Source organism: Rhodotorula paludigena (assembly GCF_050403205.1).
Source record: "Rhodotorula paludigena JCM10292 DNA, Rt_paludigena_JCM10292v1_ctg102, whole genome shotgun sequence".
NCBI lineage: Eukaryota > Fungi > Basidiomycota > Microbotryomycetes > Sporidiobolales > Sporidiobolaceae > Rhodotorula > Rhodotorula paludigena.
The window spans coordinates 1-27126 of NW_027481356.1; the positions used below are offsets into that span (position 1 = coordinate 1).

General features: G+C 65.8%; 8 protein-coding genes across 8 annotated transcripts; 3 read left to right on the plus strand and 5 right to left on the minus strand.

Annotated features, from left to right (window-relative positions):
* Positions 1-238: 238 nt before the first annotated feature.
* JCM10292_003626 (uncharacterized protein) lies at positions 239-5273 on the minus strand (the record flags this gene model as incomplete). The annotated part of the gene is made up of 8 exons (XM_076652912.1): positions 239-280; positions 347-621; positions 684-900; positions 960-1049; positions 1104-1355; positions 1416-1566; positions 1629-1797; positions 1862-5273. 8 exons carry the CDS (start codon positions 5271-5273, stop codon positions 239-241), a joined length of 4608 nt encoding a protein of 1535 aa, XP_076501529.1.
* Positions 5274-6057: 784 nt separating this feature from the next.
* On the minus strand, positions 6058-10522 carry JCM10292_003627 (uncharacterized protein; the record flags this gene model as incomplete). The annotated part of the gene is made up of 5 exons (XM_076652913.1): positions 6058-6321; positions 6398-8435; positions 8490-8785; positions 8842-8934; positions 8996-10522. 5 exons carry the CDS (start codon positions 10520-10522, stop codon positions 6058-6060), a joined length of 4218 nt encoding a protein of 1405 aa, XP_076501530.1.
* Positions 10523-11467: 945 nt separating this feature from the next.
* OST3 (dolichyl-diphosphooligosaccharide--protein glycotransferase OST3) lies at positions 11468-12830 on the minus strand (the record flags this gene model as incomplete). The annotated part of the gene is made up of 7 exons (XM_076652914.1): positions 11468-11487; positions 11556-11711; positions 11772-11922; positions 11985-12186; positions 12263-12363; positions 12431-12551; positions 12616-12830. The coding sequence occupies 7 exons, from the start codon at positions 12828-12830 to the stop codon at positions 11468-11470; spliced, it is 966 nt and encodes a 321-aa protein (XP_076501531.1).
* Positions 12831-13904: 1074 nt separating this feature from the next.
* JCM10292_003629 (uncharacterized protein) lies at positions 13905-14972 on the minus strand (the record flags this gene model as incomplete). The annotated part of the gene is made up of 1 exon (XM_076652915.1): positions 13905-14972. The coding sequence occupies one exon, from the start codon at positions 14970-14972 to the stop codon at positions 13905-13907; it is 1068 nt and encodes a 355-aa protein (XP_076501532.1).
* A 746-nt stretch (positions 14973-15718) lies between these two features.
* JCM10292_003630 (nuclear transcription factor Y subunit beta) lies at positions 15719-16424 on the plus strand (the record flags this gene model as incomplete). The annotated part of the gene is made up of 2 exons (XM_076652916.1): positions 15719-15862; positions 16023-16424. 2 exons carry the CDS (start codon positions 15719-15721, stop codon positions 16422-16424), a joined length of 546 nt encoding a protein of 181 aa, XP_076501533.1.
* A 996-nt stretch (positions 16425-17420) lies between these two features.
* On the plus strand, positions 17421-19144 carry JCM10292_003631 (uncharacterized protein; the record flags this gene model as incomplete). Its single annotated transcript, XM_076652917.1, has 2 exons — positions 17421-17803; positions 17866-19144. 2 exons carry the CDS (start codon positions 17421-17423, stop codon positions 19142-19144), a joined length of 1662 nt encoding a protein of 553 aa, XP_076501534.1.
* Positions 19145-19464: 320 nt separating this feature from the next.
* Positions 19465-25143, minus strand: SPT6 (chromatin-remodeling histone chaperone SPT6; the record flags this gene model as incomplete). Its single annotated transcript, XM_076652918.1, has 13 exons — positions 19465-19809; positions 19873-20075; positions 20145-20321; positions 20383-21370; positions 21434-21607; positions 21678-22286; positions 22359-22691; positions 22757-23050; positions 23117-23893; positions 23977-24483; positions 24574-24647; positions 24715-24879; positions 24963-25143. 13 exons carry the CDS (start codon positions 25141-25143, stop codon positions 19465-19467), a joined length of 4827 nt encoding a protein of 1608 aa, XP_076501535.1.
* Positions 25144-25344: 201 nt separating this feature from the next.
* On the plus strand, positions 25345-27035 carry SRP54 (RNA-binding signal recognition particle subunit SRP54; the record flags this gene model as incomplete). Its single annotated transcript, XM_076652919.1, has 8 exons — positions 25345-25422; positions 25509-25706; positions 25789-25851; positions 25940-26014; positions 26126-26250; positions 26313-26503; positions 26586-26694; positions 26787-27035. Coding segments are annotated over 8 exons (1088 nt in total), but the record flags the coding sequence as incomplete, so codon positions are not given.
* Between the last annotated feature and the right edge of the window lie 91 nt (positions 27036-27126).

Here is a 27126-nt window from a genome sequence, read left to right on the forward strand (position 1 = left end):
CGCTGGCCCAGCGGCTGCTCCCTCCGCCGTCCGCTCCCCCCGCCCCCCCCCCCCCCCCCCCCCCCCCCGCCCGGGGGGGGGGTGGGCCCCCCCCCCCCCCCCCCCCAGACACTACAGCGCGATAACGAAAAGGGCTGATGAAGACAATGCGGCGTACACACGAACAAACAGACGGAGCACGGACAGACAGCGCGTTGAACGGACACCGGAATACAATAAGCTGCGGGTCCGGTCCACCTCACAGGAACCCGCTCTCGCTCAGCAGGCGAGCGATCTTCTCCTGCGGGTTCGACAGCGAGTTAGCCAGAAGTTCGAGCGAAAAATATAGTGGACGGAAGAAACGCACGTCATCGCGCTCCCTCGGCTCGAGCGCGAGCGAGATCTCGTACAGCCGCTGGTCCTCCTTGTCCGGGTCGATACTCCGCGGGAAAAGGCGGTCCTGGAGGTGCTTGGCGATGGGCGGTACCGCCTGCAGGTTGTACGTCGTCGCTTGATGCAGCTTGATCATGAGGATCAGCTCGGACGCCTTTTGCCGCTTGTGAAAGTTGATCTGGTGCGGCCGCTCGCGGAGCATGTCCGGATTGCCGTCTCCGATGAAGGTCCAGTCGGTCAGGTACACGCCTAGGTGTGCGGAAGACCCGTGAGTTGCGACTGCTGACCGAATGCACCGCAAGAGCACGCACCGAGGAACGGGACGCAGGGCGGAGCCGACTTGCGCAGGATGTCGCGGTATTCCTTGTAGTTCTTGTCCGGCCGCATGATGTTGTTGAGCATGCCGAGCGAGATCATGGCCTTCTGGCTCACAGCCTCCCATGTCCTCCGCAGGCGGTGGATCGGCGTCGAGTTGAGGCCGGCAATGATGTGGATCAGGGTGGAAAAGTTGTTGAGCGACAGACACCGCTGCAAGCAATGCTGGTTGAGTCGGAAGCGCTCTCTGCAGTAGGATGACGGCAGCATACCTCGGCAATGGCGACGAAGTGCTTGATGACCGAGGCGCGCTTCTTGAGGTCGTCTTGCGACAAGATAGACTCGGTGACCCAGCGCGTGACCTGGAGAGGTGAGGTGGTCAGTACGGATTCCAGCAGACGGCAATGGCAACGCACGGCGTTCGACATGTCGATCATGGCCGAGATATTGGGCGCCTCGCTGCCGAACTGCTTCGGCCACGCCTTCCCCAGGCACTCCTGCGACGTGATGCGCTGGAAGAGGCGACCGTCCATGATGGTGAGCTGACGCGCGAGTTCGAGCGGCTCGAGATCGGTGAGCTTGAATTTCTTGAGATTGCGCGGGAGGATCGGCGGTGGAAGAGGGCCGGGAGCGAGATTGCCCACGGGTCGGCGCGCAGCTCCTTGCAGCTGCGTGCAAGAGCTTGCGTGAGACGAGGCGAGGGTCGAGCGAGGAACTTGGAAACGCACCCGCTCATCGACGCTCTTGCAGATCTGTAGCGACTGGCCCTTCTCGAGCATCGTGTTGACCGCGAACTCGCGTATGCGCTCGAGCAGGTTACGATCGAGATCCTCGTTGTCCATGTATTCGCGCACCCATGCTTTGAGCAGGTTGGTTACGCTGCAGTCGACAAGCTATGTCAGTCGACGCCCTGTTCTGAGCACGAACGCGATGAGACGCACCGAGCGCGAACGGGTCGTTGCTTCTTGACCTCCCACTCCTTGTACTCGTCGCCAGACAGCTCCTCGGGCTCGGGCGCAAGATAGCGGTTGATGAGCTCGTCGAGTAGCTGGTGCGACGTGCAGAAGGTCCGGTAGGTCATCAGGAACGCCGAGAGGTATGAGCTGTCGACTGTGGCGAGACGGGGAAGCGATCAGCTTCATGCCAATGCAGCGGGAACGGCAGCAAGACTCGCCTCGACCCTCGTGGCTCGTTGCGGCGATGACCAATCCACGCAGCGTTCCGCCGCGAATCGTGTTCTCCATCGTGAAGGACAGCTCGTCGTCGGCCCAGTCGCGCTCGAGGTACCACGGACGCCGATCCTGGCCGCCAGGCTGCTGCTTTGCCTCGATGGGCACCTCGCCGAGGAGTTTCTGGATGTTCTTCGAGCTCGATCGCGAAGGCGACATGGTCGCCTGCGGCTGGCCAAAGTCAACTGGAGCGACTGGTCCACCGCTCGAACCCGTCATGTTCGTCGCGACGCTGCCGCGCCGGCTGCCGTCCCAACCAGGAGGGAGGCCGCTCGGCGCGTTGCTCCGCAAGACCTCGACGCTCGAGTTGACCGCCGAGGACGGGGCAGTACCGAACGGCAGGCCGGCTCGGGTCCCGCTGCTCGACGTGGACACCTGCGATCGTACAGTGCCGCCCTGGGAGCCCGAGTGGGTGAGCGAGCTGGTCGAGATTGTCGCCGGGAAGGCTTGTCGCTGATCGGGTCCAGCGCCTGAGAAGAAGAAGTCGCTGTCGACGCTGTCGCGAACAGAGTTGGCGGTGCTCGGAGCGGTCGATTCGGGCTCGCGACTGAAGCGCGCAGATGTAGCCGTGCCGTTAGAGTCGACGACGGACGAGCCGAACATGCTTGCTCGGAAGGACCGCGATGTCGAGCGGAGATGCCCGGGCGCGGTCGCCTGCGCTTCTGCAACGGAGACGAGCGAGTCGAAGGTGGAGAGAAGGGCGGGCAGGACGGAAGAGAGGTCGTCGAGGATGGTCGTGACGGCGAAGGACACTGGTTGAGTATGACGAGTGCAGGAGGGCGGCGAGAGATGAGAGAGCGGCGCGTTCGAGTGCGGCTGTCCGGCAGTTGGCGCAGCGGACGCAGGTCTGGGGGCCGCGACAGCCTGGAGCGCGAGAAGCAGACGAGGCGCGAGATCGTACAACGCCTGCTTGCGCGCCTCAAGCTCGGAGAGCAGAGGCTTGGCCTCGCGCACGCTGGCTTTGTAGGTCCTCGTCGCCGATGTCTCGCCGCTTGTGCCCGTCTCAGCGGACGCAGGGCGCGTTGCTGATGCAGGCGGAAGCTGGAAATCGACCTTGGCGGCGATGTCTACGTCTTCGACGGCGCCGAGGAAGACGGCGAGCTGGCGTTGCAGCGCAGCGATCGGGTCGAGGACGTCCTCGAGCCTATGGCCCGAACGCTCCCGCAGCTCCTCGATGGCTGCGCTCACACCGTCGGCCTCGCGCCTCAGTGCGTCGACAACGCCCTTCGCCAGCGGCTTTGACGGCCATGCGTACGCAAGCATCTTGTCGCCGCGGGCTGACGAGACGGACAAGCGCGCACTGTTGTGAGGCGTAGGCAGCGAGACGAAGCCGTTCCCGCGCCAGTTTCCGCCAAATCCGCCACCGGGGAGGAGCAGCGCGCCCGCTTCGGTGCGCAGACTGCCTTGCAGCGGCTTGACGGCGCGCACGGCGTCGTTCGGGCCCGTCGAGCCCGCCGGAAGCGAGAGGGCGACGCGCTGGTACTGATGCAGGAACGTCTCGACCTGGTCGCTGACGTCCTGCGCACCCTGGAGGATCTCGCTCCGCAGCTTCGTCTCATGCTCGAAGCGGACGTCGCGAACGGCCTTACGCTCGGCGATCGTCTGCTGTCGTGCCTGCTCGCGCCGAAGGACCTCCTCTGAGTCGGCGGGCGTGTCGTCCTCTTGCACGTGCAGGTCCTCCTCGGTCGTCTCGAGGAGGCCCCACATGGCGCGTAGTGAGAAGGAGAGCTTTGAGAGGGTCGATGTGAGGCGGCGGGAGAAGGGTCGGAGCTCGGCCTGAGCTGCTGGCGGGAGAGAGCGAGACTGGGTGAAGGGAACGGCGATCTCGTTGACGGGAGTGAAGCCGGTGGCGAGCATGGCGGCTAGCGTGGCGTGGTCGAGCGCGCCAGTCGAATGAAGCACGACTCGCACAGCGTGCACGACGTCGTTCCCGACTTCGACAAGTCTTGCCCGTTCGGCAGCGCGATCCCGCCCTGCAGCAGCGACTGCACCGGCGAGACCGACAGAGCTGACGAGCTGCTGCAACGCTCGACTCGCCACTTCCTCGAGATCGGCGACAAGCGGAGGCGGCGGCGAGCCGAGCAGCTCAGCCGTCGCGGCAGACGCCTTTCGAGGCGAAGCGTAATCCGGCGCCGCTAGCTCCGCATGTCCCGCGCCCTTCTCTAAATCAGTCAAGCCGTTGTCGAGTGCCGAGTCTTGCGACTGCACGCTCGCACGCTTATCGCCCTCGCCTGTGCCTGCGTCGCGCGCCGAGGCGCCCGCCGCTACTCCATTCGCATGCGCCTGCGGCGGGCGCTCCGTCCAGCTCGAGAGGAGCGACGCAGCATCTGCCGCGGGGGCTCGCGGGCGCACGCTCGAGCGTCTCGCGGCGTTCCCCGCCGACGCCGGGTCCTCCCACCTTTGCTCGCCCGTCCGGAGGTTGACGTAGTAGACGCCCCTCCCGTCCTCCGTCTCGCGCTCGCTCCACTCGCTCGTCAAGTCGCCCTCCGTCCCTCCGCCGATCGTGCTTGCCCTACGCGTCGCGCCGCTCGACGCGGCCACGAGCGATTGACGCCGGGCGGCCGTTTCAGCGTGGTCGAGCGCATACTCGCCCGGGTCGATGCGCACGCCATCGCCGCGCCCGTCGATGGGCATGTCGCGCGACGTCTCGCCGGAACTTGTGTTGTAGTAGAAGAGCTGGCCCGTATGCGTCATCTTGGGCACCCAGAAGTCCTCTTCTTCGTTGATGCCGCCTGCCTCGCCATCGTCCATGGTCGGGAGAGGGTTCGACGACAGTGCAGGAGAGGAAGGCCCGGGGCCGGACACGGAAGACGGAAAGCTGGCGGCGGAGGGGTTGCGGGACATGGCGGAAGAAGGCGGCGCGATATGCAGGTCGTTCTGCGCCGCAGCAGCGGCAATCTCGCCGAAGATGTCGCCGCCCGTCGAAAAGGACGTGAGGTCAAGCTCTCCGCCATCCATAAAGTCTTGCAAGGTTGGGTCGCGGCTCAGCGAACCGCCGAGGTTGAAGGTCCCGAAGCCGCTGACGAGCCCGGCTGCGAACTCGCCGTCTTCGTAGCTCTGGCTGAGCTGGCGCGAGGCGGAGCTCGCGACGCTGCCGCGCCGGCTGTCACCGCCTCGCCCGGCTGCCAACATCGCCTCGTCCTCGCCAATCTTCTCGACGAAGTTGGACGGAAACCACCCGCGTGTGCCCGACTGCAGCACGACGCCGTCCCACCAACCGCTCTCTAGGGTCGAGAGGACCTCGATCACGTCGCCCTGGCGGAACGAGAGGGACGAGCTGTCGGTGCCGTTATAGCCGTACAGCGCGCGGACCCAAATCGGGTCGGCCGACGAGACGGGGCGAATAGGCTGTGCCATTCAATGCGGGTGGCACCGAGCGGGATGCAGCAGGGACGAGTGCAGGCGCGAGGAGGAGGGATCGACAGTGCGGGCGAGCGATGGGGGCGAGGCGCAGGAATAACGAGGGCAGCAGTCCTGGCGATGGGCAGGCGTTCTGTTTGGGTGAAGTCTGTCAGTCCTGCCCGTCTCATCGCTCTGCGTGTCGCCCTCGAGCCACTCCGTGCCAATCCGACTCCAGCGCAGCCCCCTCGAGCTGGGCCCATTCCCGGTGTGCCCTGGACGGACGGCAGAGCTGGGGAGCACACAGTCACACGAGACGCAGTCTACCACGCCTTGCACCATCCATACGATCGATCGCTCGAGCCTTCGAAGCCAGGGCGGATCCGCAGCGGAAGCGCTGGCGAAGCGCGAACGACCGACTTGTGCGCACCTGGTCCCGTTGTAGTGCTCGTACGCGCTCTCTGGCAGCCTCTGGCCAGTCGGCAAGTCCGATCTAGGCGCGAGGCGGGCGGAGGAGGTGCGGGCGGAAGTGGGGAGGCGAGCGGAGCGGCGACGAGCGTTGCAAAGCGCTGTGCGGCCCGCTTGAGCGCTCTTCCTGACTGCGGCGAGTCTGGCGAGAGCAGCAAGGGAAGCAGAGGCCGGACTTGGCGGCGGAGAGAGCGCAAACGCTAGCGCCGGCGATCGCCCCGACCTTTCGCCTCGAAAGCGGAACAGAGGTCAATGCGCTTTCCTCTTGGCAGGCCAGACCGCACACGGCATCCGACAGACGAGCATCTGCACATTGCCCGCTGCGCATGTGCGCCTACGCAAAGTCGCGCGGCCGCACCTCTCCCCCTCCTCCCCCTCCTCGAGCCTCTTCTCCCTCTCCCGCTCCGTTGCCGCTCGACCCCCCAGCGCCCTCGCCGAGCACCATGCGCGCGGGCCGGAACGACGTGTGCGACGTGGTGAGGAGGCGGGCAAACTCGCGCGTGCCGAGCGTCAGCTGTCCGATGCCTTCGCGCATCTGCTGCGAAAAGGCAAAGTCGAGCGACACCGACTTGATGAGCTTGGCGGCGCGAATCACGTTCTGCGCCGATGGTAGCACATGAGAAGGTCAGCTGCGCTGCGTCGATCCAAGGCGACCGGGACCGCGCAAGACGCACCTGGACAAACTCGAACGACGCATCGCCGAGCTTCCTCGCGTCGTGCGCCGTAAACTTGAGCCTGCCCCGCCCGTCGTTGCCCCGCACGCGCTCAATCGCGCGCTGCAGCCTCGCTGTCGAGTCGTAGCCCGCCTGGCACAGCTCCGTGAGCTCCTTGAGGCGCCGCTTGCCAATGACGGCAAACTGGCTCGACAGGGCCGCGGGGTCTTCGAACGAGTCGAGCAGCATGCCATACACGTCTGATGCGATGGAGACGGTCGAGTCGGCCGTGTCGACGAATGTCTCGTCGGCATTGAGAGTCGAGACCGGGCGCGAAATGCGATGCGGGTGGAAAGCGGCCGACGGCAGTCCGCCGGTCGGTGCTGCTACCGCCGCTTGAAGAGCGCTGCCGCTCGCAAGCGTGCCCGAAGACGGCATCGACGGCAGTGGCGGGATTCCGCTCGGACCGGAGATCGAGCCCGCTCGCGAGGGAGCGCGCGAGTCGCCCGAGGCGTTGAACAGCCCGCCCGGCGTGATCGGATGCTCGAACGCCTTCTGCACCATGGCTTCGTACCCGAGCTGTGCCGGCATTGCGAGCGGAGGCGGCGGACCTGCGCGCAACGATATCGCGGACGAGGCGGATGTCTTGCCCGAGAGCGGCGGACGGTTGCGCATCGTCGAGTTGCCGTTCGACTCGGTAGTCGTGGCGCTCTCGTCAAACATAAGAGCGCCGCCCGGGAGTGCGGGTACGGGAGGGATGTCGGCAGGCGGAAGATTTGCGCCGAGCTGGACGTCCTCGACGCTGAACGACCCGGCATGTCGGCGAGTCACTGAGCGCTGGCGGGTAATGCGAGGTGGCGCAGGGTCAATACGCGCGCCCAGGTCGTTGTGAGGAGATGGTGTCGGGGGTTGAAGGACGAGCTTGGCGAGAGAGGGGTCTTCGGAGCTGGCGAGAAGCGCTGCAACCGAGCTCCACGACGCTGCAAGCTCGCCAACCGTGCCATACAGCATAAGGACGAGTGTGCGCGTGTAGCGCGCGTCTGCCGTCGCCGTCAGGGCGGCGAGCTGCGGCTGCAGTGCGCTGACGAGCGCGCCGAAGAGATCGACGGTGTCTCGGCACGCGACGAACACGCTCTTGACCGTCGCAGCTGGTGGCGTGCCTCGACGTGACAGCGAGTCGAACCTGTCGAGCGCGTTGATGAGTGCGCTGACGGACGAGTCTGCCGAGCCCATCAGCCGGCCGAGCGGGGCGGGGAGGCGATCTTGCGAGGCGAAGACGACGAACTGCCGCAACGCCGCATGGACCTGCGAGAGAGCGAACAGGATACCTCGGATTGCGTCGGCGAACTGGAGAAGCGCGACGGGCACCGTTTTGGCGATGGTCGAGGCTGGCAGCATCGAGAGGCGGCGGAAGTAGGCACCGCTGTTGCGCTCAAAGTCGCTCACGCCCGATCGATCGACTTCGGGCCGCTTGCCCTTGTCGAAGGGAGTCTGAGCGACGGCCTGCAGAGGAGGCGCCGTGCCCTTGCGCGGGATCGGCGATACCGAAGGCGTTGGTGTCGTCGGACGCGCACTGTCCGGTCGCACGATCGTGGCGCCCACCTGGCTAGGTAGGGCAGCGCTTGCCGATGCGGTGTGCGATGGACCAGCGGGCCGTTCGTCCAGCACCCGCCTGAGCGCAGTGTCCAGCGCCGGAACCGATGGCTGGCTCGCCGGCTCCTCGTCGAGCGTGGTTCCCGATCGCCGTTCGGCCAGGATGTCGGCATGGCTCTGACGCAGATCTGGCAGCGACTTTTTCGCTCGCAAGCCAGAGCGCGACGGAATGGCGAGCCCCTGCGTAGTCGAGTGCGAAGCGTTGCGACTATGGCGGATCGACGGGTCGGCATCGAGGTAGTCGCTGGCCGACCCGGACAGACCGGTCTCGAGGGTAGAAGGAAGCGTCTGTGCCGTTCGGCTACGCGAGATGGACTCGGTCGAGGGGATGCGCGGCGAGGTCTGCAGCCGGCCACTCTGCGTGCGAGACATGCTTCCGCCCGCCCGCGCGCCATGTTCGTCCTCGCTGTATAACGAAAGTGAGCGAGCACGATCAGCCTCGCAGGAGAGACGCACGCACCTCGCAGCCGCCAAGCTCGGCCTCCTCCGCTTCTCGCTTTCTCGCTCGCGCTCGCGCTCCACCTCGCGTTCGCGGTTGTCCCGCATCCACCTGAGCAGCGCCGGCAGCCACTTCTGCATCTCATCGGCCTCCTCCTGTTTGCTCATCGGCAGGCCGCTCACCGACGCTGGGAAAGTGGCGACCTCGCGCGGCGGCCAGTCGAGCGGGTTGTGGTCGAGCTTGAGCACCTTGAGATGCGTCATCTGCGTGAACCACGTCGGCAGGCGCTTGATGCGGTTCTTGGCGATGGAGAAAACCTGCCGGAAGGCGTGAGTGCCAGTTCAAGCATCACGAGGGGCCTGATCCTGCGCACCTTGAGATTGACGAGCGTGCCCGGGTTGGGCGGTAGCTTGCGGATCTTGTTTCGACTGATGTCGAGGATCTCGATCGATGGCATATCGCAAAGCTGCAGGTCGATATCGGCATCAGCTTTGAGTCAAACAGGAAGACCGACACGGGCAGCGTACCACTGTCGGGAAGGTAGTGAGGAGATTGACGCGGATGTTGAGGTACTTGAGCCGCGACCCGAGCTGCGAGAAGTGCGGGGGCAGATCCTTGAGGAGGTTGTACCCGAGCGCGAGCTTCTCGACCTCGTCCTTGAGCTCGTTGACGATCTCGATCGGGATGTCGGCGATGCGCTTGTGGCTCAGGTCGACCGTGTCGAGCTTGGGACCACCGTGGTACGTCCCACCAGTCGCAGAGCGCGACGGCGAGCGGTCATCCGCCGAGGACGAGGGCGCGCGAGCGGACCCATCAGCCGCGCCGCGCTCGGCGGACCCGCTCGATCCGGCGGAGCGGATGCGTTGGTGCCCCGCCGTGAGGAGCGGTGTCGTCGAGCGAGAAAGCGGACCCTGAGATTGGGACAGCGACATGGGCGAGGCGGCGGACCGGAGGGAGAGGACATCGAGGAGAAGCGCTTGGGCAGAGATGGGAGGCTCGGAAGGGGAAGGGACTGCAGAAGGGTTGAGCGATGTAGTAGAGGCGGATAGACCGGTACTAGGCGGAGTCGGATGTCGCCCATTGCCGCTCGTTGGTGGCTGAGCATCGGACGCGGCGGAATAGGCAGGCTGTTGTCGAGGCTCGTACGAATACGAGGAATTGTAGGGAAGGTACGAGCCGTGCGAGAGCGATGACGTGGATGACTGCTGTTGACGATGGCGCTGGTATGGCAGCGTCGACCGCGACACGTCGTTCGAAGAGGGCGGACCCATCATCCCGTCTCGCCGCGAGGACGGGAGCCCAGGCGATACGCCCACCATGCCCGATGCCGCTGCAGATGAGGCAGACGGTCGTCGTGGGATCGACAGCGGTGCAGTCGGTGCAAAGTACGGGCTTGAAGAGGAGGATGCTGCGCCGCCACCGCCGGACGAGTAACTCCGGTCCGACTTGAGCAGCAGTGGTGCTGGAAAGATGCGTTCTCCCGGTCTCCGCTCTCTCGAGCGTGGTGCGTCGTGCGACGTCGACGCCTGCGGCTGGAGGTTCGCGCGCCCATGTTCCAGGTCGACCGACGAGGACGAGCTGCTCGGCAACGCGGGTTGTGCGTCTCCGCTCGAACCGTTCGACCGCGACCGCGCACCGTTCTGCTCGCGGGCATGCGAAGCCCCGCGCAGCGTGTCGAGCTGTTCAGGCTCTTCGAAGAAGCGCGTGCCTTCGCGCGCGCTGGACGAGAAGCCTCCTCGGGGCGAATCAGCGATCGACCTCGGCCCGGCGTCCGTGCCGTTCAGCTCGCGCTGCAGCGCTGCGAAGGCATGGTCGTTCGAGGGCGAATGGACGTCGTGGTTGTCGAGGAGCGAGGCATCGGATGCGATGGACGAGATGGACGCCTGGCTCGCATGGCGCGAGACGCTTGAAGGGAGCGCATTGAAGGCCGTGTTGAAGCGCGACGAGGAGGAAGTCAAGGACCCTGGTCCGATGGGACTCTGCGGAGCAGAATCGAGCCGGGCGGGAGGGCGCAGTGCGATGTTGGCGGGTCGAGGCGAGTTGTGCGAGGTCATGGCGTTGGCGGCAGTGGCTCTGCAGACGATCGAGGCCTGTCAGCAATGTTCTGAGCGGGCTTTCCAGCTGCATGAAAGTGCTGTGCAGCTCGTACAGCCGCCTCAGGGTCGTTGGCCAAGTGCGGCTCATCTCGAGCACCACCAGGAGCGGCTCGACCGCAGCCTACAAGAGCGCAAATCGAAGCACAGACGGCCGCAGACTCACACACAGCAGCCGGGTCAAGCAAGCCCTGCGCTCGGCGTCGCCCTTGTCACCGCGCGAGCGCTAGTCCCCCACTTCGCGACGAGGTCGAAAGCGACAGCGGCGGGCACCCTGGGCGCGATCGGCCGGCACGCGCGACGTGGAAAGCACCTGCAAGCTCTTGCTGTTGCTCGAGCTGCCCGATCGCTGGCAAGGCGCGGTGCAGAGGCTCGTGCGAGGTGCTCGGCAGTGCGAAGGCCGCCCCCTCTGCGCAGTCGCAGCTGTTTCGCGGGACCTTGTACAGTCGCAGCCTGCAACCTGGACTCTGGTTCGCTGCCAAGCTTCGTCCGCGCAGGAGCGGTCGACGCAAGCCGTGACAATGTCAGCGACTCGTGGGCTTCGCTCCGCCTACGATAGACCCCGAAACGCGGATTTCGTATGCCGCACAGAGCTACAAGCGGATAGGACTGCCCATAAATTTGGGCTGCCCTCACTTGCGTACTGCCTGCCCTCTCGTGTTCATCCATCCTCTGACGCTCGCTCCCAGAGCGCTCATTTCTGGCATCTGGTAGGCGCCCGCTGAGCACGATGATCCTTCCAATCGTGAGGCTGAGAGACCGCCTTGGACGCAGTGGGGTTGCCAGTCCAACGTGTTGGCGTATGGGCCGCAGTCAAGCGGTCCGTCCCGATTCCGTCTCCGTCGCTTCGAGCTGAAGTTTGGATAGAGGAGCATTGCATCGCTTTGCATAGCTCACATGTACAGTCTAGAAAATGCGGAAGGGGTCTGTTGCGCGCGGAAATGGAGTCAGCTCGTTCCCGACTGATGAGGAGACGGGGAAGAACGAGACGCACACCCGGGCTGCTTCATCTGGAAAACGTTCATGAGCACGCCCGCCATGACGAGCAGCACGCCAGTCCAGACGTAGACGCCGAGCCGCTGCCGAACGGGGTCGCGCAGCTTGGGGATCGTGTAGGCGAGCGTGTATGCCGAGAAGCCGAGGATCCCGTCTGTAGACAATCACGGCGTGAGCGCAGTTCCTGAAGATAGGAGGAACCGAAGCGACGCACAAAGTGCAGAGATCAGGTGCACTTCGGCACCGAGCTGCGCCTGGTAACCGGACGCGATATAGTTGACCTGCCCGCCGCGCCCGGCCTCGACGTATCGAGGCCGGCGAATCTGCGTCCACATGTAGCCCGAAGTCATGAAGAGAATGATACCCTGCAGCGGATGACTTCGTTAGCTCCGGTGCGGGACAACACTGACAGGGGCATCAGGCGCACGAGGCTGATGAACGCCCAGATGTAACGGCTGCGGATGATGAAGCCGAGGGAGGGCCACAAGCGCCACACGCCGAGGACGGCGGCGACGACGATGGCGACATTCTTGCCGACGCGGACCTTGTCGACCGGGCGCTGGTACTTGAGCGAGGGCAAGCTGGCGTGCCCGCTCAGGTGCGACGCCATCGACTCGGCCGAGAACCCACTGAAACGCGAATGTCACGTCGTATCAGCAAAGTCGTCGCTTGCGGAACCGATCCGGAGTCGCGAGCAGCACGCACGTCCTGCCAAAGTCGATGACCTCGGCATTCAGCTTGCCCGACGCGCGCGGGCCCTCAGTCGGCATGTACAGGTGGAAAGTGGGAGCGGTTTGAAGGCCGAGCTGGAGCACGAAGAGAATGACGCCGTCAGTTTGACGGATGAAGGTGGGGGTGGGTGGAAGAACGCACGCGCTGGAAGACCTCTGGCCCGTTGTGGAAGTCGAGGTAGGCAAAGAGGTGGTCCTCGCCGTCCTGCTTGCGCGCGCCATTCCACTGCTTGGCCAGCGCGGCGTACTCGGGCTGGAGGATTCTGTTCAGGACACGACGAAGGTGATGAGCGAAGTCGACGGCGACAGCACAAGCGAGCAGCGTACTGGCAGGGCTGGCACTTGTACTGACTGCCAAGCGCCGTGAGCACAATGCTGACCGAGTAGTCGCGCGGTGTCGACGTGAGTTCGTCGAACTGGGCTGCGCTGAGCGAGAGGAGGCCGCCGCTCTTCTTCGACAGCGCGCGGTACTTTTCGAGCGTGGGCGACGCGGCTGCCACGAGGGCAGGCAGCACCGCGAGGGCAAGCGCCGTCAACTGCATCGCGCGAGCGTGGAGTGCACAAGCAAGGTCATCGTCGCTCGAGTCGTCGCAGCTCTCCTCTGGCCGCTCATCTCGCTTTCCAGGGCAGGCACGCGGACAAGGTGCACTCTGTTACCTCTCGCCTCAATGGTCTGGAGACCGAAATCCGCTCGAATGCGCGTCGTGCTTGCGATGGCCTCTTCGCTCTCTCCCCCCGCATCCCGCTCCCGGTGCTGCCGATCTCGCAGCGGGTTTCCGGCGAGCGCTGATGAGGGACAGTGCGGTGTGAATACGCGCGCCACGTGCACCGGCCTACGAACGGTCAAGCCGTGACACGCTTTCCCCGCGTGCCTTCGCCGCCTCGTCTCCGCTTCTTCTCGGTGGGCGGGTCTGCGAAGCCGCAGTCCCTCAACAACGCATTCCCTCTTGCTCTTCACCTTGCTCCCTCTCTGCCATGCGCGAAGCTCGCTTGTTCTACGTGCTCTGTGGTCTCCTCGCCTCTGCGCTGTGTCCGTGGCCCCCAAAAATGCTACCGGCGTCCTGAGCTCACCATTCATCTCCCTCGGTGCAGTTCTACGCGGCGTCGTGCGGCCAGTCATGGCCTACAGACAACTGCCTGTCACGGAGCTGGTCAGCGAAATCGACTTTGAAGACCCGCAGCGAGACTGCGACGGGTGGAGGTCAACTGTCGAGGTGTGTCTTCTTGCCGGATGTCATCGGCGTTGTGCTGAAATGCTTCTCCGAGTAGTATTGCACGCAGGCGAGGTCTGAAGAAGCCGCGGTCGACTGCTTGTGTAGCTCGACTGCACTCGAACGACTCGCGGTGTGTGAAGCGACGACAAGCACAACAGCCAGCTTCAGCGGTGAGCCTGTCAGCTCATCTCGCCTGACTGCATAGCTGACGATGCGTTTGCGCCAGCATTCACTCGGGCGTGCAAAGCGCAGGAGACGCTGTGGAAGCGGGACGCGCTTCGCCCACCTCGTCCAGCGCGCCTCGACCGCCGCACTCTGACAGGCATGGCCGAGTCCCTGAGTTCCGGCACTGTACTGTGAATTGTGTGATGCGACTCTTATACGTGTCTCGTGGCCAATCGCTCAATTGAGTATGCTGAGCATCCCGCCCGCGCCTCTGCCCGCCATCATCCGCCCCTTCCCCTGACCCTCCTTGATGGCCCTCGCCCGCATGGCCGCCTCATCCCGCTTGACGCACTCCTTGCGCTCCTTCCACTCGCGCCGCTTCTCCTCCTTCCGCGCGCGCCTCTCCTCCTTCTCGAGCTCCTTGACGCTCTTGCTCAGACTCGGCGCTCCCCCGCTCCCGCTATGCACGCTCGACGCGCCCGACCCCGCGCCGGGCAGGGAGGTCACACTCGACTCGCGCTCGCGCCGTCCGAAGAACCCCGCGCCACTGCCGCCGCCGGCTCTGCTCAGGTTCGCAGTGGCTGCGGCGGAAGCGGCGAGGGGCGGCGCGCGCGGGTACACCTGCCGCGCGGCCCGCCCTCCAGCGAGCCCGAGACCGAGACCGACGGAGGGCGCGCCGCTGCTGCTGCTACTCGCGTCGGAAGGGGCGAGCGAAGGGCGGCGCGGCGGGGCAGGCGCCGGAGGGAGGTTCGCCTCGAAGCGCTCGGCGCGGGCGCGCACGGTGCAGGGCCGGCGCTGAATTTGCAGCGTCGGGAAGGTCGAGGAGGATGCGGGCTTTGACGGCGAGGTGAAGGTGCAGAAGGCGGACGAGCGTGTCGGGAGGAAGAGGTCGTCGAGTCCGATCAACTCGTCCGAGTTTGCGGGCGAAGTGGACGGGGCGGTGGACGCCAGGCTTGCTGGTGATAGAGGTGCAAAGGGGAAGGCTGCTAGCTCGGGCGAGAGAGAGTCGGCCGTCGTGGTAGACGAGACGGTCGAAATGGCGGAGTCGCGCCTTTCGAACGGGACCTGCGGGAGACTGAGCGGCGGACGCGTCGGAGAGGGAGGCTCGACTGCGAAATGCAAGAGCGAGGCGGTGCGCGGCAAGCACGGCTTGGGCGTAGGCGACGGTGGCAGCGGCGTCCAGTCGGCGACTGTCGCTTCCCACGCGTCCAGGATGTCTTCGATGTCCAGTTGTGCGAGGTCGGTCTGGGTCCACGAGTTGCGCACCGCGTGAGCGTCCGCGATCGGCGGTACAACAGCGGCCATAGCCTGCGACGACAGTCGTGTCGGCTCGAAGTGGGGGAGGAGGAGGACGAGCGGGTGCGTTCCAGCTGACGGCAATGTTTGCGCGTTGATCAGCGGCGAGTTGATAATCGTCGGGCCGGGCGTGAGACGTCGGTCGCAAGCAGCTCAATGGCTACCTAGTGCGAAAGGACGACAAATGCGCGAAATGAAGGCGCGGAGCGTGCGGCAAGAGCAGCGAGGGCCTGAGCGCGGAGCCGAACGTGCGCAGAGGGGCAGCAGGACAGAGAAGCGCGGGCAGGTGGCAGTGTAGGTACAGAACGAAGAGAAGCCTCGCATGCACCAGCATCAACGGTCGCACTCGCGTGGATTCTGGGGCGCCCGATCGAGAAGATGAAAGAAACGCGCTTGTCTGCGCTGGGAAAGGTCAGCTCTCGGGTGCGCCCCGCTTCCACCGCCTGCGCACGTGCTGCGTGCGGGTCGGCAGACGCCGTGGGAGTGTGAGGCAAGTGCGATGAGGTCTCTGTCGAGGAGGAGGGGAAGGGGGAAAGCCACCCTTCTCTGTCTATGAAGAGAAATGCAACGTGCACTGGAGGCTTACAGAAGAGCTCGACAGCATCGAACAGCACTCCTCGCTGCAAATCTCGTGAGGCAGCGAGACCCTACCTTGCGGGAGGCGGCTGTGCTGCTCGCTCGACTCGACCGCCTGGCACACGCCCGCTAGACCGTTCGGCAGCAGCGTGGCAGTAGCAGGAACTTGTCGACTCGCGATGGAGTTCGACCTTGGAGCCGGCGCGCTCCCGCCTCTGCGTCCAGCGGCGCAGCATGCCGATGAAGGCGACGGCGGCGCGCAGGACGTCGCGCCGCCCAAGAAGATCGAGGATGCTGAGATCGAGATGTACAAGGAGCAGGACGTGCGCCCCATCCGCTCTCGCAGCTCTCGTCGAGGAAGAGCTGACCTCCGTTCGCCCCACTCCGTCGCTCCGGTCCTCGCTCGACTCGCTTGGCTGTCCCTATTCCGCTGCTCGACACTGCCGCCTGTCACGACGCTCGCTCGGGCCTCTCACGCCGCAGCGCTACCTCCCGATCGCCAATGTCGGCCGCATCATGAAGAAGTGCCTGCCCGACACGACGAAGGTCTCGAAGGACGCCAAGGAGTGCGTGCAAGAGTGCACCTCCGAGTTCATCAGCTTCATCACGTCCGAGGCGGCCGAGCGCTGCGCCGTCGAGAAGCGCAAGACGATCAACGGCGAAGACATCCTCTTCGCCATGGCGACCCTCGGCTTCGAGATGTACGCCGAGGTCATGAAGGTCTACCTGTCCAAGTACCGCGAGCACCAGCGCTCGACAGGCAAGCGCGCGCAGAAGCGCGCGGCTAAAGAGGCGGCGGCAGCAGCAGCAGCACCGCCAGACGAAGGGCAGGAGTACGACGATGAGGGCGAGGGCTACGGCGAGTCCGAGGGCGAGATGGAGTAGACGGTGACGGTTCGTGGTCGGCGTGCGGTTCCTCGCGAAACCTGTTGTGCTGTGCTTTCCTTCGTACCAGTACGTCTCCCTGCCTCTCTCTTACCTTCGGACCGTCCAGGACTTGTCTGACCCGCTCGCTCTCGTAGACTGTACTGTTCTCGCATGCGTCATGTCGAAATAGTAGAACGCCTCTTTGCGTCACCTGCCTCCGGGAGCGTTGCGATGAGCGAGAAGCCAGCTCCTGGACTCTGTACGGCTGTTCGTCCGTTGGCAAGAGATGGCTGGCCTGCAAGCTTGCACCACGCATTTCGACTACCGGTAGCGCAGAACGTCGCAAGCGCGAGTTGCAGGCGACGACGAGACAGCGGCGCTATCACATGTGAACGCACGAAAGTCAACCTTCTCGCACGCGGCAGGCTGCAGGTACGGAGCATTTGTCTGAGCGAGCTATCTCATTGCTACTTACGAACTCAAGCTGCACATGTTTGGCGCTGTCAGGCAAGCCGCAGCGATGGGACAAGACTGTTGTCAACGGAAGGACAGGAGCGCGAGTCGCGACGCGTCTCGGCGGTTGAGGCATGTCGGTGATCGCGTCGATGTTCGATGTTCTTCGGGGATGCATTGCGCTTCTTCAGACGCCTTCTGGTCCTCCTCCTCGTCTGCGTCCACCGCCTTCGCAGGCAACGCGCAACGAGCACAGGTCGAACCGCTGCGCGCGACGACGACCTTCTCAATCGCCTTCCGCGCGATCAGTCTGTTGTGATCTTCCGTGCCAACGGCCCGAACCACGGAACAGGCTCCAGAAACCCTCCTAGCGCACCGTTTCATTGCACTAGAGCCGCCTCCCGACGGTTCCGCTTGCTGGCGGCCTCCCTCTCCCTCCGTCTTCCTGTCACCGCAGACGGATCGGCTCTCAGCACGCGCACGAAGAGCACGCCGGCGTCGCTTCTTCGGCGCCTCTCTCTTCCTCCCCTCTCTACTCGCCTCTAGGTCGACCTCTGAGCCATGTCGTCCTACCCATACTTCGACCCTGCCGACTTCGTGTCTCCCTCGTCTGTTTCGCCTTCCGCGTCGTCCTCGTCCGGCTTGTCGGCGACGCAGACCTGGACCGACGCGCACTCTTCGCCTTACTCGTCGTCGCGCACCCTCGCTCGCCAGGCTTCGTCGTCACAGTCGAGTCTGTGGACCGCGTCTTCGGTCTCTGATGCGGAGGAGCAGCGATGCCTCGACCTCCTCGACCAGCTCGAGACCGAGGTGACCAAGCTTGCCGTCGAGGATCACCGCAGAGCGCGCTTCCAGCACCACCAGGCATCGTCTTCCGTCCGGACGGTCGAAGGCTTGTTTGGCGGGCCCGCCTCACTGGACGCGAGTCCCGTTGCCGGTCCTTCGTACGCGTCTTTCTTCGTATTTCGCTCTCTCCCGGATCCTTGCTGACGCTTTTGTTACCCAGAAATCCTCGCCGCACCCGCCCAGCCCTCGGTCCGTCCCAGTCGAACGCGACCCTGCGGGTTTCATCTTCGCACCAGATCGCCACGCCTTCGAGGCGCCGGTCGCGCCGGCTCTCCTTCACCAAGACGGACCTCGCCGACCTCGACATTGATGCCATTCTCGACGCGTACACGATTGACGGCACGCTGCCGTCCATTGAGACGACGCCAGCTTCCGCATCCCGTTCGGTTGGCCCGGCGCGGCCGACGCGTTCTCCGCTCCGCACAGCGCACTCTTCGGTGCACCTGCGTCAGCGTGACACCGAAGCGGCGCCGCCGCTGCCGATCGACGCTGCTGAGCTTCCGAGCCTGTATCGCACTTCGACCAATACGTCGAGCCGTTCCGTAGCATCGGCCGTCTCGGTATCGGCCGCTTCGGTCCGCACGACGGCTTCGACGCCGTACGACGACATGTTCCCGCACCGCCGCGTCTCGCCTTTCCCTACGATCCAGCGCCGCAAGTCGGCCGCCTCCATCGCCTCGTCCTTCCGCCGTCCCAACCTCGCCGACGCGCCTCCTCTGCCGCCCCTGCCAGCTCTTCCGCTCGTCGCGTCGTCACCTAGCGCATCGTCGAACCGCACGTTCTCCTCCTTTGCGCGGCAATCGACCAGCACCTCGTCGACCTTCTCGTTCCCTGGCAGCCCAAACTCCCCCGCGCGCTCGCAGCCGATGCGTGGCACGCGCTCGCGCGACTCGCACTACTCGACGACATCGTCTTCGGCCGCTTCAAGCGCGGGCAACTCGTTCCGCTGGAGCGTCGCGACGAGCTCGACCGCGCCGTCGGACTACGGCTCGTCCGTCTGCGGCGACGAGTTTTCGTCCCGCCGCGGATCCGCGTCGACCGCTGCAGGCGGCGCGAGTCCCTCGCTGCGGGGCAACAAGCCGCGCTTCTCCCCTCCGCGCGAGGAGTCGGAGGAAGAGGACGACGACTTGCCCGTCTCGCGCCGCCGAGCGGCCGCCAGGTTTGCTCCCGTCAAGAAGACTCTCGTTCCTTCGAAGGCCGAGCTTGACTCGAGCGACGACGAGCCCGGGCGGCACGAAGGTCTCATCTCGTGGGAGGACTTCGCGCACGAGCTCGAGGCACTCCCGCCGCCTCCTTCGGCTGCGGCGGCTCAGCAGCACCGCTCGGCGCCGAAGGTCGTCTTCCGCGACGCGACGGCTCCCCGGCCCCCGAAGGAGCGCGAGGGCGTCAAGGCACAGATGCGCCGCAAGATTAGCCTTGCGACGCTCAAGGTGCGGTGAAGAGGGAGGCCGGCTCCTTCCCTTCCTTCCATTGTCTAGACTAGCTCGCTCGTATCGTTCCATGTTGTCCGTCTATCTGACGTCGATCTCGCCCGTAATGGCTGTCCTTACCTCATTGTTGCGCATCGGTACGGAAGGAGAAGAGAGACCGGTTCGAGATCATGCATTCGGTGTTACAAGGAGAATACACGGAAAGCACTGCTACGCAACAAAGCTTCGATGGGGGATCCTCCCCTTTTCTCAAGGCGCGCCATGAGTCCGGATCGAAAGCGAGAAGAGGAGGGGGTATCAACAATGCGCTCTCCGTCCCGACTGTCGTCTCACCGCTGCTCGTACCCGCCGCCCGCGTACCCCTGCATCGGCGGCGCGCCCCCGCCATACCCAGGCGTCGCGCCGCCGTGGCCCGGCTGGCCGTACGTCAGCCCAGGCATGCCGGCGTACGGTGCGCCGCCCATCCCGGGCGGAGGCGGATACTGCTGCTGATGCGGATTCGGCGTCCTCCCGCCGCCGTACCCTGCCTGCTGACCGTACGCCGGAGTCCGGCCGCCACCGTACGGGTTGGGCGTTGCGCCGCCGAGGTAGCGCCCCGTCTGGCCACCGGCAGCAGGGGGCTGGCGCGCACCACCCTGCATCGTGTGCTGGTACGCGCGCTTGAAGCCGTTGATCTGCGAGGGCGCTTCGAGTCAGTCGCAGCAAAGCGGTCGAGCAAGAAGCTGAGCATGACGCACGAGAGACTGGACATCTCCGTGCACCTCGCCGCGCAGCATGAAGCCTTCGGGCACGACGATGACGGGCCAGTACTGCATCGGGCTCTTCTCGTTCGTGCGGAACCCGAGCACGAGCTGCCCGGCCTTCTTGCGGTCCTCGGCCCAGCCGAAGGCGTAAATGCTGCGACCGGGGTTGGCGAGCGTGTAGTTCTGCAGGAACTTGTCTGTTGCGTGGCAGGGGCAGAGTCAGCGAAACAGTACCGTACGGAACAGACGGAACGACATCGCCGTACCGAGCTGGTCCTTCGTGCCCTTGAAGCGCTCGCTGTTTGTCATCTCGTTCACCCTGCGCGCCATCTGCTTGACGTGCGCATCGATGAGCTCGTCGAGATCCGAGTAGCGGTGCTTGTCCGAGACACGGAGCTGCGTGCCGAGCGAGTAGGCGTTCGGCTTGTTGAGCTCGTGGACGGCTGCGAAGTTCAATCTGGATCAGCTTCTCCTTACAACAGAGGTTGAAGCTGCGCAACGCACCGAGATGCTGGTAGATGCCCTCGTCGACCTTCCACGTGACGGCGATATGGTCCTCGCGTGACGAAGGACGGATGATGCAGTCGCCGCGCTGCATGCTCGCAAGCATCTGCTCGGCCTCGCCGGCGCTGACATCGTGGAAGTTGGGGTGCTTGATGACGCGCTTGACGCGCCCGCCGCCCTGTTTCTCCTGCGCCGCGACGGCACTGCGCTGCTCGGCCTGGGCGCGGTCCTGGTCGAACCACGTGTCGGGCCGGACGACGCGGCGCTCGCGGTCGCCGATGTCGATGAGGTGCTCCTGCGTCGAGAGCTCGACGTTGAGCTGGTCGTAGTTGACGGCGATGACCATGGCCTGGAGCGTCTGGCCGGGGCGGAGCTTTGTCTGCACCTGTCCATCCGTACGGTACTCGGCCGCAATCGACCCCGTGATGCCGCAGTCGAGGCGCACGAGCACCGTCTCCTCGGCCGAGACGCGGAGGACACGCACGGGGATGATGAGCCCGCCGCTGAGCGTCGTGCGCGTCTCGCCCGTGAGCATGGTGAAGCGCTCCTCCTGCGACGGCGGGAGGAACGGCTGCCGCTTCTCAGCGAAGGGGTGCTGGAGCTCTTCGCGAATCTTGTACAGCGTGAGGCGCTTGGGCCGGTTGAGCACCTTGGACAGCTCCTCGGCAAAGTCATCGAGCGCGAGGTCGTTCAGCTTGCGCACGTCGTCGTCGAGCAGGTCGGCGACCGCCTTGGACGTGCCCGCCTCGAGGTCCTCCTCGTCGTATTCCATCGCGTCGGCGGCCATCTTGCGCGCGACATCGTAGTCCTCGGGGTGGATACGCGTGTCGTCGAGCACGTCCGGGTCCTCCTCGTTCTCCGTATCACGACCGAGGTCGGCGGCGAGGTCGTCCTGGCGGATGCGAAGGAAGCCGGCCGTGTTGACAAAGATGTGCTGCGACATGATCTGACGCGTGACGAGGCTCTGACGAGTCGTGACCGTCCCACCCTGTACAAGCTAGCTGCGTCAAGTCCTGATCCTTTTCCTCATCAAGGCGAGCGAAAAACGCACCGAGCCAATCTTGCTGAGGACCGCCGCCGCCTTGCGCGGGCCGAGACCCGAGACGTACTGCATGAGGTGCGCGTAGTACGGGTTGCGCGCGGCCTTGTTCAGGTCGACGCCGACGCGGTTCGTGATGTCGATCAGCGCGCGCTCGAGCGAGCGAACGACCTTGTCCTTGGCGAGCTGCGAGGGATTGCCACAGCGTGAGCACGAGGCGCGAGCGGAGTGGGTCGACGACACAGGAGAGACGCACGTATTTCTGATTCGGGTCGTACGTGAGCGCAGTGAGGTCGGAACCGAGCGCCGCATACTCGTTGAGCGGGCTCTGGGCGTAGCGCGCGAGCCCGACGCAGTACTTTGCGATCTGCGACATCTCGGAGAACTCCTGCGCCGCGCGCGGGCTGTTTTGGTAAATGCGCGCGACGTCGTCGTGCACGAACGTCGACTCGAACGCGGCGCGGTTCTCCTTGCGGCGGTACAGCTCGTCGGCGTCGAGGTTCTCTTCGCCCTCCTCGTCCTCGATGAGGTCCTCGCGGAGCATCTGCTGCGAGATCTCGTGTGCGAAGCGGCGGAAGTTGTCGAGGAGCTCGACGGCGGCGGGCGAAAAGCCGCCGACAACGACGACCTGCGGGCGGCGGCGCTTGAGGAACTCGGCGAGCTGCTCGCGCTGCTGCTCGTCCATCTCGGGCCCGACGTTGTCGAGTTTGAACTGCTCGCGGAAGTAGCCGTCGCTGTCGAGGAAGACGCCGACGACCGAGTCGCGCTTCGGGTCGCCGCGCCCGTTCGAGAGCGCGAGGACCGACGGCGTGTCGCCCTGCTCCATCGTGTTGTCGCGGCGGCACCACGGCGCGGCGTCGATGCGCTGCAGGGCGTGCGGGCGGGGGTCAGCTACAGCACCGGAGCAGAAGGCAGAGCGCGGCGCAGCGAGACGCACCATGAAGAGCTTGCGCTGGCACGCCTGGCCGATAAAGTCCTCGCCCTCCTCCTTGAGCATGTTGCGCGCCCACGACGCGGCGTGCGGGACGAGCAAGTTGCGCACGGCGTCGTCGAGGATGTCGCGGCGGAGCGCGTTCCACTCGTCGGCGAGCGCCGACGTGTAGTCCGAGAGGTAGACCTTTGCCAGCTCGCCGAAGAACTGGTCGAACGCGCTCTGCGGGAGGTCGATCGAGACGTGCACGAGCCCTTCGCCCTCGGCGGCGAGGATCTGCATCCACTGCGGCGAGCGGAGGAACTCCTTGACGGGCTTGTTCTTGAGGTACTTGAACGCCTGTTGCCCGTGACCTTCTGGTCAGCTGACCGCTCACTCTACGGGAGACCGTTCGAAAATCGCACGTAGTAGGGGTTCATCTGGTCAATCTTCTGCTCGCCCAGCTTGGTCGCAGCGACGTTGACGACGCCGACCTCGCTAAGGTACCTGCGCGCCTCCTTGCGCAGGATAGGCTCGTGCCCGAGCTCGGTGACGAGAATCGTCTTGGCAGCCGCGAGGGCCTGCTCGCGCGACGGGAACGCCTCGACGACATACTCGTCGGCGAGCTCGAGCGGCGTCTTGTCCGAGTCCTCGGCGAAATGCGTCTTGCTCCGGCTCGCGACGTCGAGCGCAAACTCGGCCGGCGAGACGTTGATGAGCTGCGGGGAGGCTCAGGTCAGAGACGGAGCGAGCGGGTGGAGCGAGGGAAGGAGGAGGTAACGCACCTCGGCGAGCCGGCGCACGACCGTCTTGCGCGCATCGTCGTACTCGCTCTCGCGCGTCGCGCGCTTCGGACGCTTGGTCGTCCCCGCCATCGCCATCGCCGCGTCGTCCTCGCCCTCCTCGCCCTCTGCAGGCGCCCCCTCTCCCTCTGCCGCGCGGCGGTCGCTCTTCGCCCTCGCGATCTGCTCCCCGAGGCGAAGCGCGACCCAGCCCTGCGCGTCCATGACCTCCTCGACGCTCGCGGCCTGCTCGAGGACCTCCTGGAGGTGCGCGTCGGGCTCGAGTTTCGCCGCGCGCAGCTGCCGCTCGAGGTCTGCGCGGCGGGCGAGGAACGCGCGGTACTTTATGCAGAGGTCGCTCGCGCGCCACAGGTCGTCCTCGACGAGGAGCGCGTGCGGGACGTGCCCGCTCGGCGCGTGGAAGAGGAAATCGGAGCGGTGGTGCCAGATGTGCGGCGGCTCGAGGAAATCGACGTTGAGGAACCGGACGACGTGCTCGAGCGCGTCGAGGTACTGCTGGTGCAGCGGCGGGAGGTTGCCCGCCGCGTCGCGCACGAGGTACTGCTCGACGGCGCCGCGAGAGATCTTGTCCGACATCCACAGCGCGGCGGCCTTGATCTCGTGCTCGGGGATGAGCGGGACGAGGAACCCTTCCTCGGTCAGGGCAAAGTCGGGCAGGCCCGACGACGAGAGCTGCTGCCGCTCGGGCACGTCGAGGCGGCGGATCTTGTCGTCGGCCTCGGTGAGCATGCGCGACGCAATCTCGGACGGCTCGAAGATCTGCGGGCGCGCGCGCCAAGGCGAGAGCACCAACCGGTCAGCCCTCCTCCGCACGCGGTGGACGAGCAGCGAAAGCGACGCACGTCCTTGAGCTCCTTCTTCTGGTCCTTTTCGTCATCGTCGTCGTCTTCCATCGCCCACGCATAGTCCATCCCGTTGCCAAACACCTCTGCCACCTCGAGCCACGCCTCCTGCGTGATCCCCTCGACGCGGCCGGCAAAGGCAAACCCGCGCTGGCGGCGCTTTGTGCGCTCGTCGCGCCGGCGCTCCTTCTTCTCGCGCCGGCGCGCGCGCCGCGCCTCGTCGTCCTCGTCCGAGTCGCCCGCCTCGGACCGCGAACTCTCGTCCGTGTCGTCCTCGATGAAGCCCGCCATCTCGTCGGCGTCGAACAGCTCCTCAATCCCGCCTGCGCCGCCGGCCAGGGCGTCGCCGCGCCGCCCGGCGCCGCGAGAGGACGAGGCGCCGGCCCCTGCGCGCATGTCGTCGTCGTCGTCTTCCTCGTCGGCAAAGATGTCGGCGAGTGCGCCCGAGTCGCGTGGCGAGCCGCCCGACGAGCCGGAGCGGCGGCGGCGCAGGCGCTTGAGCTTGTTCTGCGGGGACGGTTGTGTCGGTCGGGGGCGAGACGGAGGACCGTGCATGTCAACAGCCGTCTCGCGTAGGGAAGTGCAACGCGAGCGCACCTTTGGCTTGGAGATGCGGATGCCCATGTTCTCCTGCAGCAGCTCGAGGTCGTCCTCGTCGAGCGCGGCATCCTCTGCGGGGCGGGGGTGTGGGAGGTCAGCTACCCGCCAGAGCAGACTGGGAGAGGGCTGCGTGCGCACCGTCGTCCGAGCCCTTGCGGCGCTTGCGGCTCTTGTCGCCTCTTGCCGGTGCGCCGTCGCTGCCGTCGTTGCCTGCTGCGCCGTCTCCGTCTGCGCGGCGGTGCTTTCTGCGCTTCTTCTTGTGGCGCCTGCGACGTGCCGACTCGTCCTCGTCTACGATGAAGTCTGTGGGGTAGAGCGAGCGGGTGAGCGAGTGATGAGGACGGGGAGACGGGGAGGGGGAGGGGGAGAGGGACGCAGGGGCTGACCCTTGCGGACTGCGCGCTCCTCCTCCGAGTCTGTGGCGTCCTCCTCGGAGCTGTCGCCGGGGCTGGCCGCGCCCGGGCGGAGGTCGATGCCCTGGTCGTCGTCCGAGTCGGGCTGGGGCGAGCGGTCGTCGTTGCTGGCCTCGAGGGCCTCGCTGGCTGCGGGCGAGTGCGCGTCGCTCATGGGCGGGGCAGAGTGCGCGCTCGACAAGAGCGAGCGCGGTGGAGCGGTGCAGCGGAGTAGAGTCGAGGTGAGGGGCAGAAGTAACAATGAATACAACTGAGCAAGTGTAAGGAGAGACTACGGACGAGGGGTGCACCGCATCTCGTCGCCCTCGCTGCTCTCCCACCTGGACCCCCCGCTAGACCTGTAGTGCGCGCCAGGATGGTCTTGCAGGACCTCGGGCGCAGGCTCACGGCCGCCATCTCGTCCGTCTCGGGCCACTCTGCCCTCGACGAGCAGGCGAGCCTCTCTCCCGCTCCTCGCGTCTCTCCCGCCCCCCACTCGGACGTGTGCTGACTGCGCCCACCCCGGCCCATCCCTGCCAGGCCCTCGACGCCGTCCTCAAGTCCGTCAGCGCCGCCCTCCTCGAGTCCGACGTCAACGTCGCCCTCGTCAAGCGCACCCGCGACCGCGTAAAGAAGCAGGTCCTCCCGCAGCTCGAGGAGCTCCAGGCCAAGAGCGCCTCCGCAAACCAAGACCACGACCCGCTCGCCGGCAACAAGGCAAAGCAGCTCATCCACAAGGCGAGTCGCCCCCCACCTCCTCTTCCGAGGGGCATCCTCCGTCTCTAGTACCGCTGACCCACCCCTTCGCATCCGCTCGCAGGCCATCTTTGACGAGCTCGTCACCCTCGTCGACCCGGGAGATGCCGCACCGCCCGCCTTCAACGTCCGTCGCTCTCTCCCCCTCTTCCCCTCTCTCCTTTCATAACCGTTTCCCCCCGCTCACGCTCCTTCCCGTGCGCCCGCGAGTGCAGCCCGTAAAGGGCAAGTCCCAGGTCATCATGATGGTCGGCCTGCAAGGTGCGGGAAAGACGACGACCTGCACAAAGGTGCGCCCCACTCCCTCTTGCTCTTTCTCCTTGCCTTCTCCTTCCGACGAGCACCCTCACGGTGCGCACGCGACTGACTCGCAAACTCCCGCTCGATGCTCCTTCCCGCAGCTCGCGACGCACTACCAGCGCCGCGGCCTCAAAGTCGCCCTCGTCTGCGCCGACACGTTCCGCGCCGGTGCGTTCGACCAGCTCAAGCAGAACGCGACGCGCGCCAAGGTCCCCTTCTTCGGCTCGTGCGTCCCCTCCCCTCCCCTCTCTCGTCTCGCCGCGCCGCGAGCTGACGGCCCGCGACCAGGTACACCGAGACGGACCCGGTCTCGATCTCGCTCCAGGGCGTGCAGAAGTTCCGCGCCGAGCGCTTCGACGTCATCATCGTCGACACTTCCGGCCGCCACCGCCAGGAGACCGAGCTCTTTCACGAGATGGAGCAGATTCAGGACGCCGTCGAGCCCGACATGACGGTCCTCGTCCTCGATGGCGCCATCGGTGCGGCGCGCTCCCTCTCGTTTTGCTCCTCCTCGCGCTCTGCGACGCGGTGCTGATGCGTCGCTTCGATCGGCGCCGACAGGTCAAGCCGCCGAGGCTCAGTCGCGCGCGTTCAAGGAGGCGTCCAACTTTGGCGCCATCATCGTCACCAAGCTTGACGGGCACGCCAAGGGCGGAGGTGCCATCTCTGCGTGCGTCCCTGCGTCCTCTCTCGAAGCGCCCTCACCGCCGAGTTTGGAACCGCTCGCCTGACCGACCGCTCTCCTCCTTCCGAACCCCGCAGCGTCGCCGCGACGTCGACGCCCATCATCTTTCTCGGCGTCGGCGAGCACCTGCACGACCTCGAAAAGTTTTCGCCGCGCCCGTTCGTGAGCAAGTTGCTCGGGATGGGCGACATGCAGGGGCTCGTCGAGCGCGCGCAGGAAATGGCGCTCGCCGACCCCGCGCGGCAGGAAAACATGATCAAGAAGCTCGAGAAGGGAGAGTTTACGGTGAGGGACTTGAAGGACCAGTTGCAGACCGTCATGAACATGTGCGTGCCTTGGGGGGGGGGGGGGGGGGGGGGGGGGGGGGGGGGGGGGGGGGGGGGGGGGGGGGGGGGGGGGGGGGGGGGGGGGGGGGGG